Source organism: Oncorhynchus tshawytscha, linkage group LG10, assembly GCF_018296145.1.
Source record: "Oncorhynchus tshawytscha isolate Ot180627B linkage group LG10, Otsh_v2.0, whole genome shotgun sequence".
NCBI lineage: Eukaryota > Metazoa > Chordata > Actinopteri > Salmoniformes > Salmonidae > Oncorhynchus > Oncorhynchus tshawytscha.
The window spans coordinates 69,589,382-69,606,628 of NC_056438.1; the positions used below are offsets into that span (position 1 = coordinate 69,589,382).

General features: G+C 42.1%; 1 protein-coding gene across 10 annotated transcripts in view; it reads right to left on the reverse strand.

Moving 5' to 3' along the window:
* The window catches only part of LOC112260806 (rap guanine nucleotide exchange factor 4-like), a 28,474-nt gene extending 15,878 nt beyond the window's left edge, over positions 1-12,596 (reverse strand). The window contains exons 1-10 of one of the 10 annotated variants that reach the window (XM_042328933.1): positions 12,419-12,592; positions 8,729-8,937; positions 5,911-6,057; positions 5,659-5,756; positions 5,013-5,159; positions 1,908-1,980; positions 1,743-1,807; positions 811-917; positions 583-704; positions 66-249 (exon numbers count right to left, since the gene is read on the reverse strand). In XM_042328933.1, the coding sequence (XP_042184867.1) occupies positions 66-249; positions 583-704; positions 811-917; positions 1,743-1,807; positions 1,908-1,980; positions 5,013-5,159; positions 5,659-5,756; position 5,911 (797 nt within the window). In that variant the 5' untranslated portion in view covers positions 5,912-6,057; positions 8,729-8,937; positions 12,419-12,592. The other 9 variants (XM_042328932.1, XM_024436163.2, XM_042328935.1 and 6 more) reach the window with 9 other exon arrangements.
* Between the last annotated feature and the right edge of the window lie 4,651 nt (positions 12,597-17,247).

A 17,247-nucleotide genomic window follows, 5' to 3' on the forward strand; every position in this document is an offset into this window, starting at 1 on the left:
TCCTAACTGGTATACAATATATAAGAATGAACTAGGCACGTGCGCATGGCTATGCATGTACTGACGGTTTGCAGAGGATCATGCGCAGCAGGGCATCAGGTCCCATCTGGGCGAGGAAGAGGATTGTCTCAGGCAGCTCTTCCTCACTCTCCCTCTTCTCCTCCTTGCTAGGCAATGGGGTGTGCTCCTCCTCATCGTCAAGGAAACGATAGAACAGGTACTTGTCCTGGAAACCCAGCTCCTGGTCCACTAGGGGACACACACACTGGATCAGTAATCAGTGAACTCACATAGTGAGATAGCTGGACACAAGGGTTTCACAGCATTTTTATTAGCCAGTCGTGTCAGATCAGTCATTACTTCAATTGGATTTCCTTCATTCCTCTCTCCTCCTCCTTCTCAAAATCCATTGGATGAAAATGTCACAGGGAACGGACTTCTAACCTTCTCATCCAATGGGTTTTGAAAAAGAGGCGAGGAGAGAGGAATCAAGGAAATGCAATTGAAATTCTCCTTACATGTGATAAAATTGGGGGAGAACATTTGAAGCATTGTGTCCAATAGAGGGCAGTGTAGTCTCACCATGGTTCAGGACTCCCTCCTCCAGCAGAACCTGCCACATCCCCACAGCGTGAGAGCGAGTATATACACAGGGACTCTGCTGCACCAGCCAGTCTACCAGCTCTGTACCTACACAACACTGCCTGCATCACACAAACAGTGAGACAGTTTGCATGGACCATAAAGTAACACAAAACATACATATGTGCACAGCACACACACACGTGCAAATGTAAAAAACACACACACCTGTAAGTCTTGAGGTGGTACTTCCTGTCTCTGATCATGTGAGGAGCTCTGGAGAGGATGGCGTTCCGCATCACCTTCCCCCCTCGCTGCAGCTTCTCTGATGGAACCTACAGACATAACACAGGAACACAATATAACACGTATTTTATCTCTAGCATAGCTAGATAGTAACAATCACAGTGAGCATCTCAGCCTCCAGGTGTTAATCATTTAAACTTTGAGCTGAGAAATCCACAAAAAATAATGAGCCAGGGGACTTTTCATTTCATGTCTCTGCCAACATAAGCCCTACAGCCTCCTCATATTTACTATACACTCGCTAAACTGTGAATCACAAACACACAACCTGTCCTAACACTCCCAGTTGTCATAGCAACCACACAACTGCTGTCAGGGATCATGAATGAAAGGTGAGGAAAAAAAACTATCACACCCACCGACCCACACACAGAGATACTGCTGCTGTCATAGAACTACAAAAGAGGGCATCATATTTGGGCAGATGGGGCCTTTCTTGCTTGTGCATGAATTATCTCTCATTAGCACAACTACAGAGGAACCTACAACTACATTGCACAGTTCAGGCTAGATATTATTTAACTCAGTAGAAACTTTGTAATGTGTGCATTGAGCTCACAGAAAAAATAGAATGAAAAGGAATTCAAATTATTGAACCAATGTCAGTCAGTTACTTGTTTAAAAAACAAAAAAAATACTGACATTTCAGTTAGTTGCTCAGCACTAGTGTGAATACACCCCCCTCCCCTCCCCTCCTCAAACATTTATTAATAGTATCCTCTTGTAGAATAGACACACATCTCAGGTCACAGTCTCACTGTACACAGCCTCATTTAAAAAGACAGTACTTTGGGGTTAGTTGAGTGATCAGTGATATTAACTTTAATGAATAACATTGAAAGGGGCCAGCTTACCTTGTTGAGGATCTTGTTCATTAAGGTGAGAGGATCTGAACCTAGACTGTCTTTGTCTGTCAGCCCTTAGGGAGGTGGGAGACAAAGTTATGACCATCGTAATGTGTAAAATGCAATGTTAATAATTCAATATTATTCATTCAACTGGATTGTAGTTGTACTCACTGTCATTGTTGGATCCAGTTTCCATGGCACCATAGGGAGGGGCCAGAAGTCCAGCCATACACTGACTGTACTTCTACAACACAACACACAGCCTTAGTCATCATAATCAATAAACACACACACCATTAGTCTGAACAAGGCACTATTGCCTTACCCACTCATCACCTCACACCAACATTACATCCCTATACGACCCTGAGGAGCTCCATTACCGCTGCCTCCACACACACACAAATGCACGCTTGCACACACACCCACCCACAGCCTACACCCTTCCAACAAAACAAAGCCCTTTGTCACCCCGGGTTCATTTACATATGGAACATTTCACATTACATAACACACACACACACACACACACACACACACACACAGGGTCAATGAGTATAGCAAGGACAACTGAGTGCAGCGGCGTTTGTTTTAGTGCCACTCACTCTTATGTTCATATCTATAGTTCAAGACAAATATTGCAGATTGCTTGACTTCTTTAGCCATGCTTGAATGCTAAACACACAGGGATGAATTTACAACAGAGTTCTCCAGGATTATGTCCCTACTCTAAACTCTAACATCTGTGTGGTCTAAAGTAATTACCAGGCAAGCCATGCCTTTAGGAGCCAACACACACACAGGAAAAGAAGCCCTTTAACATTCAGGAAGCTGCTGACGCACAAACACACACACACACACACACACACTAACAATAGGCTGATTCTTTGAGCAAATCGAAGTCATCACATTGGATGTCAGACAACAGAGCATTGGCAGTACTGAAATCAGAGTTTACCGGGAGTTTGTACTTTCTATCAATTCATGAATGAGTAAAAAGTCACTTAAGAACCAAACCCACCCTGGCACATCGCATCTCTCTCTCTCTCTCACACACACACACACACACACACACACACACACACACACACACACACACACACACACACACACACACACACACACACACACACACACTTGACTAAACTCACCCAGGGTCTTCTCTACACTCTACGTCTGAGAAGGACCACTAAGAGGAGCTCTCTGCTCCTGTAATCCACACACACAACCAGGAAGCCAGCAGCATCCTCAGTACTACCCCAGAGGTCTCCTCTCTCTCTGTTGCACCCACTCAGTCCTTTTTGAAACAGCACTCCAGTACTCACACACAGAGGTTGCCACGGCAATCAGATCTTTTCAATGAGCTAGCGGAGAGCAAGAGGAGCTAGATAGAACGTAGAGGAGTGTATATAGAGAGCCGAGAAAGATGGAAAGTGAGAGTGTGTGTGAGAAAGAGAAAAAGTCCCAAGGCACAAGCACCAGACAACATTTTCATCAATAATGAATAGAGCTCAATATTGTTTACACTGAACAGAGACAGACATACTGTCACGTATACTCTCTCTCCGGCCTCTAGGTCATCAGGCTGCTGATTATCCCGCACACCCGTCACCATCGTCTCGCGCACCAGCGCCTCATGACAGTCACCTGGACTCCATCACCTCCTTGATTATCTTCTCTATATCTGTCACTCCCTTTGGTTCTTTCCTCAGGTGTTATTGACTCATGTCGGTGCGTTGTTTGTGCTACGTGTTTATTGTTTCATTTTGATGCACAGAGAGGTAGGCACGCTTTTTCTGTCTTAAGAAAATGTGATTCTTTTAAGTACAAAGTCATACACAGTGTTTTGTTCATGAATAATGTATATTTAGAGGTTACTCATAAGTGGATGGTATTGTTAAGATGCACTTGTAATTGTACTTTTTAGGATGATATCAACATTCTGAATTCAACATGTGGTTAATAGCTAGCTAAGGTATTAGCAGGCTATTGTATGTGTGAACGATGGCTAGCTCCTCGAATCATCCCAGTCCCTCCTATTGTGCATCTGTTGTAGAAAGAGGCGACGATTCTCAGAACATATGTGCTCTACACATCTTTTATTTCCTTTTGGATGCAGATGCAGATGCAGGATGCAGAGAGTGAGTTCTGCTTAATTAAAACTACCTGATCTCCAAAGTCCACGTCTATAGTCTCAATCAACCACACACAACGCAGAGTTACAGCGGTGCAGTATAGCACCGGCTACACAAGGACCATTGTAGTATGTAATGTCTAAGAAACGTGCTACAAGATGAATAGCTGACTATAAAGTACCATAAATTAATCAAAGAATGTTCAAATTGATCAAAGTCATGTTTAAAAATTAATAACCCTTTCTCTGCCTCCTCTTATTCCACAAGACAGGTGATGACACTTTGACTGTGTGGGGTTGAGATAAATAGTATGTCTGTTAAGGTTTGGGATAGGCTTAGAAAGTTTTGGGGGACTATTGTTTTATCGCTGAAATTGAAGTTGCAATCAGAAGCAGATGCTTACCACCATCCCTGTCAACAACACACTCGTGAAATTGAAACCTACCCGACGTCATCTCCCGACGTCATCTCCCGACGTTCTCAGACATGGATGGCAGTTGAATATTGTCTTGTATGCGGGTGAACTGGCTGAGGTCTCTGTAGTAACACTATTACTGTATATCAAGGGTGACCTGGCTGGGACCCCTGTAGTAACACTATTGTATCACAGGTAACCTGGCTGGGACCCCTGTAGTAACACTATTGTATCACAGGTAACCTGGCTGGGACCCTGTAGTAACACTATTGTATAATGGGTGACCTGGCTATCGCCTGTCAAATGATGTGACTGATCTGTCTTTCAAACACTTTATGGTTCATCTCCTTTAACGAGCATGATATGACATTTCAAGACAATAGCAACAGCAAGCGACTGGCACCCAGGCTAATATCACCCACACAACATAAGATCAGAACACTGAGGAGAGCTACAGCCTCAGGCCCTTTCTGCTGTATATTTAACCTGCTAAAATAGACACCAGAGAGAGAGATGGGGGAGTGCACTTAGCACACATACAAAAACCTTGTTATCCCCCCCCCCTTCACACAATGACTGTTTCAGCATGCATCATCCCACTGAAAAGTACAGCAGGTTCCACACAGTGGACCATAGTGGAGGCCTAGGGTTGACAGTGGACCACCCTCTTGTGGCATAATTGAAAACCACTTCCAAAATGTTAACTGTGTGCCTCTTCTGCCTCACCTCCCATAGACTCTTGAACTCTCTCTGTTCGATGCGGAGCAGTTCGCTGGTCTCTCTGCTGACGATAGTGGCGTGGCGAGGAGTATTATCCAGAATTGACTCTCCAAATGCCGTCCCGATTCCCAGCGTGCAGATAGTGACAGCATCCTAGACACACACAGAAAGAACACTCAATTCATTTCACTTATTTGATTCAATTTAATTCAGTTCCCAATCAATACATCTTTGTCCCTAAAAGAGCAATTCATTTGTAGAACAACCCCCACATACAACAGCACTGGGGACAGTTACGCACAAACACACAGAGAAGACTGTTTCAATCCAGACCCACTACCTAAGGATCAATGTTGTAAGACTAGTTGTTAAAAACATTCTATTCTTGCATTCTGTCTAGGATGGCCAGAAACTTAGAACTTTAGAGAGAGATCACACAACTCTAGAGCGAACACTGGAAAGAAAACAGAACCCTAAAGTCTAAAAAGAGAACACTGAACACCAGAGAGAGAACACAGGACATTAGAAAGAGAGAACACTGAACACCAGAGAGAGAACACAGGACATTAGAAACAGAGAACAGCTCCAGAGGGAATACATAGTAACTAAAAGAGGAAAACCAAACAGGTTTAGTAAAAGGTGTGAAGCAGACCTGATTTACCTGGTGGTTGGCTGTTTCTGACACCTTGACGTCCAGAGAGCCAGACAGAACAGCATACCAGCTGGTCCCTATGTCACCCTGGCGGAACACTACACAGAACAGACATAACAGCATATAAGCATTCAGAAATAGTCATAACATTGTGACAAGTCATAGTAAACCTGAAAGCCAATGAGGTATCAGAGAGGCCTTTTTCAAGGTGCTCATACCACTGAGAGAGTGTGTGCAGATGTGTGTGTATACTTCCAGGTGATGCCTTTCCCCAGGTATTCGTAGAAGGCACAGGAGCAGATCTGCAGCAGCAGGGAGGGGTGGAACCTCTGGAAGGCTTTAAACCCTTTAAGTCTGGTCAGAATAATATCCACATCCTCTGCTGAACGCTCCGCAGGCCTACAGAGAGAGATGGGGGACGTTAGTAATAATAATACTACATGGGAGTTTATATAGCACTTTTCAAGGACCCAAAGTCACTTTACAATTATAGAAACAAAAAGAGTCAAAACAAAACATCAGCGTTAACAAAAACATGAATAAAGAGAGGGGTGGGCTCAAAGAAGGGAAAGAGTGATGTATCAGTGTGTGAGGAGGGGATAGTTGGGATTTGGATAGGACCACGGTTTAGGGTAAGGGGTAGGGGGGCATGTCAAAGAGGTGGCGCTTTAGGTGGGACTGAAAGACAGGGTGGAGGGAGAAAGTTCCAGAGCCTAGGAGCAACCCTGGAGAAGGCCCTGTGGCCAAATCATCAACCTGGGGATGACAAGATGGGCTGCTGAGGTGAACTGAGTGCGGGTGCAGAAGGTCTGGACGATAGGGGGAGGGGGGGGTCAAAGCATTGGGACACAGGGAGCCAATAGAGTTAGAGGACAGGGGTGATGTGCTGTCAGGACTTTGGAGATCACAGGGGAGCTTGAGTTGATGACGGACAGTAGTGAGTAGACGGAGGTAGATTAATGCATGTATGAGGGTTTCAGCGTCAGGACAGGAGTGGGAGGACCTGACTTTGGCAATGTTGCGGAGGTGGAAGATTGAGGATTTGACAGTCTGTCCTATATGGAGGTCAAAGGAGAGGGTGGAGTTCAGGATTACACCAAGGTTGCGTGCATGGAGGGAGAGACAGTGGTGTTGTCAATGGTGAAGGTAAGGTTGCAAGCTTTGTTGAGGGTGAATTTGGTGCCTATGAGGAGTTGTTTTGTTTCATCACTGTTGAGCTTGAGAATGTTATTTTGCATCCATGTTTTTATTGCAGAAAGACAGGATTCAATGTGGGTTGAGGAGGGATTTGCTGCTGAGGTAGATCTGGGTCTCATCGTCATAGCAGTGGAAGTCAAGGTTGAAGTGACGGAAGGTTCTGACCAAGGGGGAGGATGTAAATGAGGAGTAAGGGACCCTGGGAGACACCCAGTATAACTGCAGCTGAGTCTGAGTTGTGGCCATTGAGGGTCCGGTTTGTGAGGTATGTTTGTAGCCAGGAGAGTGTGGTGCCCTCATCACACAGACCCTCCAGCCTGGTGAGGAAGCTCTGATGACTCACTGTGTCAAAAGCAGCACTCAGATCAAGGAGAATCAGGATGTTGAGGGCAGCAGCAGAGGAGAGGAGGTCATTGATAACTTTGAGGAGTGCAATTTCAGTACTGTGGAGGGGGCAGAAACCAGACTGGTGGGGCACGAACAGGTTGTTGATTAGCAGGTGGGTTTGTAATTGGAAGGCAGCAGCACGTTCCAGTCTTGGCAAGGAAGAGAGGAGAGACGATAGGTAATTTTCAGGATGAAAAAACGGCCGCAGGAGAGTCAGAGGGTCATCCGATAGGTATTCCAGGGTAGGTATGGAGAGCAAAATCCAAAATAGATACAGTAAGGCAATTGGGTTTGGTCAGGGAACCTGGGCCCAGATTCACAAACCTTAACTGACATTTTTCCTTAACTATACACTTAAGAAGCAAGTTAAGCAAAGTTGCTATTCCTCAATAATATGTTTCTCAAAAAAAAGTTAAATGTGATTCTTGAAAATAACGTTTAAGGATTTCTTCTTGGAAATGTACTTAGGTTAACCCTCGTCTTGTGACGATTGGCTACTGTTGTAACCCTGAACGTTTTCTTGCGCCACTGTCACAGACATAGTTGGCTACCGGACAATTAAATTCAGCAAGAAAACAAATGAAACGCACATAACCTAGCTAGTAATTATCAATATAACCAGGAAGAATCTAGGCAGGTGGAGGTAATCACAGCAGTGCAGTCCAGACTCTGAGGTAGGCTAACAACCAACTAGCTAGCACTAATAAGCCACGGCTGTAAAAGTCACAAAGCTCCAATAGGCCTGAAAGTGCATAAAAACAACAGGTCGAAAAGTAGAGAAGCAGCAGTCAAGCATGACAGCAGATACTCTCACCCGGAAGTGTGTGTGTGTGTGTGTGTGTGTGTGTGTGTGTGTGTGTGCTCTCCTCTTCTGATCTCTGTGATAGCTGTAGGCGTTCTGTAGCTAAGGGCCCCCTGCAGAGTGTGGATGTAAGCTTAAAGACACACCACTGTCTGAGACAAAATCATTCAGAGAAACTCACAGAGCAGTCTGTTCACATCTCTTTTCTCTCAATCTCCCCTCCCTCTCTCACTCTGTCTCTCTCTCATTCACCCACTCACATAAACACAAGTATGCATACACTGTGCCTGGCCATGGGTGATGTTGAGACACCTTATGACCTCCAGCTCTCCTCTGACACTCATGACTAACTGAGTGTGAGAAGTCTACTGAATGGCTAGTACATATTGACCTGCTCATGCAGACCAGGGGCTTTCTAGCTACTCTCTTCAGATACTCTCTCCTAGGCCTTGGTTAATTCCTTTTTCTCTAATCGGTCTTCTCGTCTTTCCATCCATCTTTCTCCTTTCCTCTCAGACCTTCTCCTGTCACAAGAGTCCAAGCTGAAGGAAAAATTCTGCCTGAGGACCACAGCTCTCTCTCTCTGTGGGTTTAATCTGTTAGACAGGTGGTCTCTAATCTCTGCCCCCACATACACACAGACAGTTGTGTTAGACTCACGGGCCTACATAATACAAGACCAACCTATTCCTGTTCCTCAGCGTTGACCCAGATGTCTAGAAGAAGGGATTACAGGTGACACAGAGACCACCTTCATCTGGCTCTCTTTCTCCATCTTTCTGTTTCTCTCTCGCCATACCTCCCCGCTCTCCCTGCATCACACAGCATTTCCAGTAGAATGTGCATCTCTCTGAAGCTGATGTGGTCTGAGATCAGCTCACACCACCTTCAACCTGTAGGTCACATGATTCATCCTCCTGTTACTCTCACGCTCTCTTTCCTTCTCTACTCTCTCCCTCGCTCTGTCTACACTGAAAATAGTTTCCTACCTCATATTACAGCTAAACCACAATGACACATACACAACTCTGACTACGGCTGAGGCACAGTGAGACGTATTCTAGCAGGTGGTACAGATGAGAGAGGACAGGACAGGAAGAGAGGACTGGAGAGGAGAGAACAGATAGCTCCAGAATCTTACTCTGCAGCACCCAACGGTTCGACGAGGTCTCTGTTCATTACTTCATCAAAATATATAACTTTCCAAACAAATAGTTTCCATTTTGTATTATTTCAACCAAATGCAGCTAGTGCTGTTTTTTCAAATGAGAAGGACCTGCACTTAAATATTCTGAGATAAATGTTATGTTTTCACCTCCATTTGAAATGTGTTGCTGTCTGCCCTGAAGCACTGTCACCTTCTGTACTACAGATCAGCTCTAATCTCTGTCACTTACAGCCAACTGAAGTCAGATGAGATATCATGTAAAAGCGTACACGTATTACTGTCCACATTAGAGGTTGGCCGATTAATTGGAATGGCCGATTTATTAGGGCCGATTTCACGTTGTCATAACAATCGCTGATCTGCATTTTTGGATGGCGATTATGGCCGATTATATTGCAATCCATTAGGAGACTGCATGGCAGGCTGACCACCTGTTACGTGAGTGCAAGGAGCCATGGTAAATTGCTAGCTAGCATTAAACTTATCTTATAAAAAAAAACAAATCAACCTAACATAATCACTAGTAAACTACACATGGTTGATGATATTACTAGTTTAACTAGCTTGTCCTGTGTTGCATTTAATCAATGTGGTGCCTGAAATTGTGTCACTTCTCTTGCGTTCAGTGTAAGCAGAATCAGGGTAAATGCAGCAGTTTGGGCCACCATTGCGAACTGTGTGAAGACCATTTCTTCCTAACAAATACAGTAATTAATTTGCCAGAAGTTTACATAATTATGACATAACATTGAAGGTTGTGCAATGTAACAGCAATATTTAGACTTAGGGTTGCCACCCGTTCGATAAAATACGGAACGGTTCCGTATTTCACTGAAATAATAAACGTTTTGTTTTTAAAATGATAGTTTGCGGATTTGACCATATTAATGACCTAAGGCTCGTATTTCTGTGTGTTATTATATTAAGTCTATGATTTGATAGAGCAGTCTGACTGAGCGGTGGTAGGCAGCAGCAGGCTCGTAAGCATTCATTCAAACCGCAATTTCCTCCGTTTGCCAGCAGCTTTTCGCAATGCTTGAAGCACAGCGCTGTTTATGACTTAACCTATCAACTCCCGAGATTAGGCTGGTAATACTAAGTACCTATTAGAACATCCAATAGTCAAAGGTATATGAAATACAAATGGTAGAGAGAGAAATAGTCCTATAATAACTACAACCTAAAACTTCTTAAATATTGAAGACTCATGTTAAAAGGAACCACCAGCTTTTATATGTTCATGTTCTGAGCAAGGAACTTAAAACGTCAGCTTTTTTACATGGCACATAGTGCACTCTTATTTTCTTCTCCAACACTATGTTTTTGCATTAAATTAAACCAAATTGAACATGTTTCATTATTTATTTGAGACTAAACTGATTTTATTTTCGTATTAAGTTAAAATAAAAGTCGATTGTTCATTTAGTATTGTTGCAATTGTTATATTTGTAATAATGACAAACAAAAAAACAACATAATAATAAAATAAAAATCGGCTGATTAATCGGTATCGTTTTTTTTGGGTCCTCCAATTATTGTTATTGAAAAATCTAAATCGGTTGACCTCTAGTCCACACACAGAGAGAGACACTTGCATACACTGACATTAGCTGTGTAACAGTTAGCTGATTTATCATTGTTGCCTGGGCTTATTGATTTGGACTTTGTGTGTCCATCATGCCCGCCTTAACCTTATCTCCACCATCAGGGGGATAGACTAACACAAGGGGGGGCTATCGACCAGCATTGTCATGGGCTGCATCTCAACAGTTTAACATGGCTTCCTTTCCTTGATCTACACTGACTGGGCAGGTAGGGATTCCTATTACCATTAAACATTTCTCTGTTTCCTAACTTCATCAGACAGACATGAGCTCCCATTGCAGATGGTTACCTGTGGAGAGAGTCCACAAACACTAAAAAAATATTCTGGGGTGAATTGAAATAGACTAAAAAACAACAACCAACATATACTTATTAATAAAAGTAATTTCAAAGATGTGTTCATTTTACCAACCAAAGAAATATGTTTTAAAAGGATGAATTGAATACATTTTAATATTATCTCTTTCCACTTAACAATAAATTATTGCAACCACTTGCCCGTTTTTAGAGGATTGTGGGTAATTCAAAATTGTTTGACTTTGTGATTATTTTACAGAATGTTGTAAGCATATTCGAAGAAATACAATTCTATTTCTATATTAGTATTAAGCAGCTTGTCGTGTCATGAGGTGTAATGTATTATAACGAACGATATCAAAACCAGACAAATGTACGTTCAATGATCAGCCCACCCATTCCCTCCACCACCATTCATAAAGACAGAGGCAAATTCAGCGTCATGCAATGCATGCCGTTCTACCTCCAGGTAGACTGCTGCTGGTGGATTTAAAATGGCAAATTATTAAATTAAATTAGATTAAACAATGTTCAACATTACGAGTTTTATTAACACTAGTATGTCAGCTGTACTAAATGTGTGACATCAACTCATATATTACCACATTATCAGTAAATCCAACACGTTTTTACGGCTATTATAAATTCACTTTATTTGTGTAAATCCCAAACAATTTATGAAATTTTTTTTTTACTAAAAAGAAAATGTGACGTTACATTACTAATAAGAGTAAGTGTTTTGTTGTTGCGTTCATTTTTTAAAGTAGATTCAACACAATGTTTTTTACAGTGCCGGTTGACAAATCACCCTGCAATGAAGAGATTGGATTTGCGCAAACCTGCCCCACGCCCAAAAATAACCCAACCCTACACACACACGACTGTTTTTTGTAGGGTAGAAATTACCCATCGCAGACTACAATAAAGTTCTGTCTAAATTCACAAGAGATAAAAAGTGATAATGCTGCGGGTGGTGAGGAGGATTAACGAGTGAAACAGAAAACCATGAACCTCCAACGCCTTTGTGAACGACTAGCAAATAGACAAACACAGCAGGTAAATGCCCTATGAATAACCTAACCTGGGAATGGTCTTCAATTTGTACCTCGACCGAATGTGAATGTCAATGACATTTGATACACAATAACAAAGCCGCCTTCGCTCTCAGGCATGCACACAATCAGAGATTGCCGGTTAAGATTACGTTTTGTCATGTTGATGCTGATAAATGAATGGAACCCAAATTCGTTGTTTTCAGCGGTTTAGGATGCCGTGACCAAAAGGCGGGAATGTTTATTACCCACCTTTTATCCAGACAGCCGACCCACTCAGCCAAAGGAGACGAGTTGGGTGATGTTTCTATAGAGACCATCTTTCCAGAGAATGTGTGATGCTGAAGGCGGCTTCAGCGTGGTGGTTATCCGTGCAGTCGTCGTACATGAGCTGAACTCGCGACTCCGCCCCTTGGCTGATCCTGGGCTGAGGTTTGACGTTATCAGGCTACTCTACACACTCAGGCAGCAGGACATTAACAACCAACGACTGATATTGATTTGCTAAATAATAGGCTATTTTTTTTTTATAGATACCATTCTTCGAGTTGATTTAGAGAATATTTTTTCAGAAACGTGTAATGTGTTGATGATAGTGATACTGACTAGATTAATGAAATTGTCTTCACCTATTCAGTCCTTTCATACCATAACTGAAAAGAAATGAAGAGAGGAGGAAAAAGAGAAAGGAAAATCAACCAACCTTTAGATCATTCTCTATTAGCTTCATGACGAAATCTGTAGAATAGCACTATAAAACTGCACATTTTTCTCTGCACTGTGGCAACGTGTTGAAATGCAGTAAATTAGCTGATTGAATGTGGGGAGCTATTCAGTGGTCAATAATCAATCACTGATCAGCATCAGATAGTCTGTCTCACACATGTCATTACATTCTATCTTCAGAAACAAAACAGTATATTTTTATGAATGGTTGAATTTTCAAGATATTGCACATGGAACACAAATAAATAAAGAATTCTGAGAAATAATTCATTGAACACAGATGCGTAGATATATAAATTAAAATCGAATTCTACTGTGATTATATGGTGTGTGAAGCTTCTGAGTTTGGTGAAACAGGATAGATACAGCCAGCTGTGACGGGCTGTCTGTCACCACAATGACAGTGTCACGGCACCAGGAAGCGTCTTACTTTTCCCAACGCTGTTTTGCCAAAGCCACGCCCCGTTATTCAGAGGAACGTTCTACTACGCTCCCATTGGCTAGCTAGCGTTGTCTCACTCACGGGCAATCAGCGCAGAGACAATGACCTTCCAAGGTAAGGATGGAAAGTGTCATTTAACAATTAGCTGCCTGCCGTAATGCAGGCCTATTATTATCATGTTTGGTAACATTTGCCCATGTATTTCTTTTCAGAGTATCAATGAGTTGCAAAAATGTCTCAGAGAACTCTGCTGAATTCCCTCAATTGAAAGTGAGCTAAATGAGCCTAAGCTACTTAACTTTACTAGCTCGGTATTTGAAGTTGTTATATTATCATTATTAGTCTATTATCAGGTAAAATCATATGCTTATTATTCATAATTTCTCTAATATTTATTAGCTAATCATTCAGTCGAATACCCTATGCTAGAGCCATTTAATCTGTCTTTGAGCGTTAAGGGACATTAATGGCTAGTACTGTCCACGACATGATGTTATTTTATTTTTCGATCTTGAAATACAAGGGCAAATGTTATTGATCAGTGACTGAAATTTTGCGCTACCTGATATTCACTGCCGGACTTGGAGAGCGCTCAAAGCGTTGTAGAACACCCCTCTGAATAACGGGGCATGGTTTTGGCTTAACTGCGTTGGGGGGAAAGAAAGACGCCACCAGCAAGGGGGGAGGAAACAGGAAGTGTTTGAGAATCAGTGAGTGCCAAAAGATACAGTACTTCCTTCAGGCCGATGTTGAGAGAGAGAAGACAGACTCTCCTACAGAAGATGTGGAGAGAGAGAGAGATAGAAAGGGTGGTAATGGAGAGAAAAGGTTGGGGAAGACAGATCAAATGAGATGAGAGGGAGGGAGAGATTGATAGCCATAATATGCCATTTGAAATGTCTCTATTCCTTTGAAACTTTTGTGAGTGTAATGTTTACTGTTAAATTACTGATTGTTTATTTCAATTTTGTTTAGTTATATATTTCACTTGCTTTGGCAATGTAAACATGTTTCCCATGCCAATAAAGCCCTTTGAATTGATTGACTCCCTTTACTCTGGCCTGCAGTGTGGTCTCAGGGAGTGGTAGAGGGAGGAAGAGAAAAAAAGGGGTTGTTGATGTCCGAAGATGAAAGAGGAAGGCAGGAGATGTGCTGTTGCGTTCCGAGATGGAAAAACACAGACCACAGACACACACACAAAACCTCCTACTGACAGATTCAGTTATCTGGGATTCCCATACTAGTGGGAGCTATTAGTTCCACCTAGGTTATCTGTTGTGTGTGTGTATATGTGTGCCAGATGTCTGAAGTAGAGGTTTAACACAGTGTAAATGACTGAAGTATGTATGTGACAGACAAAGTAGGAGAGAGAGGAATTGTGTATCCAAACCCCTTAGACACTACTAGATATTTAAGCATTGTTTCACCTTGCCTTCTGATAGACTGAGTAAAATGTTTGATTTATTCCTAACACTTTAGGCTATCCATTCCTTTTAGATCTAGGAGTGCCTACACCAAGGAAACAGAAGGTTCTATCTGGAACCTAAAAGTGTTCTTCAGCTGTCCTCATGGGAGTGCAGCACCTGACTAGCAGTATGCACCTCTGAACAGTAGATGGCAGTGTTGCTGTATGTGTCTCAGAGCCATAGACCCCAGAAATGATAAACAATTGTGTGTTTGTGTTCCAACCATAGGGTGTTAATAAAGAGTGTTTTTGAATGTCCTGATGATTAAATAATGTCAACTGTGTGATCTCCTGGTTGATGTGAGAAACTCTAAATATGGGCCTCCACAGGGGCAATTTTAGCATGTAAATCTTGGTGGGGCAAACTAAACAAATATGTTTTAGATGCATGTCAGCAAGCCACTACACAACACTAAACAATACATTAATTGCACTATAATGGTGACAAATGATTCCCACAAACTGTTAGGAACTACATAAAGCTTTCCCAACAGCAGTCCCAACATCATACCACTGCTACACCTGGCTATCAGCGGAGCCTTGTCTGGCAGCGAAACAGTTCATTCAGCCTCATTTACTGCCTTTTAAAAACAACATAGCTGATAAGGCTGACTTGCTTAAACAAATGTGGTTTTCAACAGATAATTGAGATGTACAAACTATGGCATGGGGGGGACGAGAAGATAAGAGGCCATCTGTAATTTCGATTAAGACATTAATGAACGAGCTAGGACGAATGTAATCAATATAACTGTTTGTTCAGCACTTTTGAAATGTACAGCGACAGAATTCAGAACATGGGTCGTTCTTACAGTATTCACCCTGTACACAAAGTCAGAACCGTAGGATAAATAAAGGGGGCATCTAAGCAGACAATGAAAGCTCTTACTAAATTATGACATTTCTATAAAACAGGCTATAGGCTACATGTGCACCACCAAGTCAGAACAGTAGGCTAAATTATGAGTGGAAAAGGGACACAATTATTAGGGTGAGGCACGTGGGCTATTAACAGCTTACTACACAACATACACAACATACTTTCTTAGCTACAGTATACATATCTTCCTGGCATATTACATAATGTATGCAGCAGCATACAATGCATTTTTGGACTCACCTTGTTGTACTGTGCTCACTTGAACAGGAAGGTGGTGTGGCGGTCCTTTGTGGGCAAATTTTGTCATCAAACTTTGTCATCAAATTCTGGCACTATATGGATTTTTGGTGCTTTCAAGACAACTGGGAACTCTGGAAAAAAACAAGGTGGAATCATGACGTTAGTGATTTTCAGGTCGGAGCTCTAGAAAGAAGCCCAAGTTCCCGACTTCTGAGTTGGATGACCAATAAGAATGTATTTTCCCAGTCGGAGCTTGTTTTCTTCTGAGTTCCCAGTTGTCTTGAACTCACTAAAGTCTGAGATTTCCTTCCAAACCACTCATTGTTGGATTTACGATTTCCAACTTGTTATGTAATGTTTATGTCCAATGGCCAATTAGCACTGATACCTTTTGTCAATAATTTCTTCTCTTCATATGACACGTTTTGAAAAGGATTTGCCAGTAGATTGTCGACGTGATTCATGATGATGCCTGCTAGCTAAGATTTTGAAAGTATGATGTTGACATGATCGGTCCAATCAAAGCTACAGTTGATATAACATGATTTGACGTCATTTTATCTGTGGCCAATGACCTTGAGCCTTCTTGGACGGGCACATCTAATGTAACTCTATGACAGCACCAAAGGGGCTTGAATTTTCAAGCTCTCTCCATAGATTTTGCGGGGACATAGTGTCCCCATGAGTGACAGAAAACTGAGCTAATCATGGCGCAACTAGAGAACTTTACCAAACCCTAAGCTCTGTATTTCCACTGGCTGCTCCACAACCACAGAAAGCACTGAGATAGGCAGAAACACCTGTAATTTGGAGCTGCCTTACTCAAGGAAGCAGAAAAGAGTCCATGTTTGTATGCAGCTTCATTGACTCCAATTTTTGATTTTTTGTTGATTTTTTGCAAACTGATATGTGACACGTATTAATGCAAAAATAACATGCAAAACAGGCATTAAAAATAACATTCCCCACCTGCCCTGAATGACGGGTTGCCACTGGTCCTCTATCCTCCAGAGACCCAGCCATTCATTTTTGTCCTCTCCCATGGACATTAGTTTTTGGTCTGTATCTAAATTTGGAAAGTGTTCAGACCCCTTGACTTTTTCTACATTTTGTTACGTTACAGCCTTATTCCCCCAAAAAGTATTAACCTCATCAATCTACACACAAAACGGCATAATGACAAAGCGAAAACAGGATTTTAGAATTTTTTGTTAATGTATTAAAAATTAAAAACACAAATACATTTTTTACATAAGTATTCAGACCCTTCTCTATGAGACTCGAAATTAAGCTCAGGTGCATTCTGTTTACATTGATCATCCTTGAGA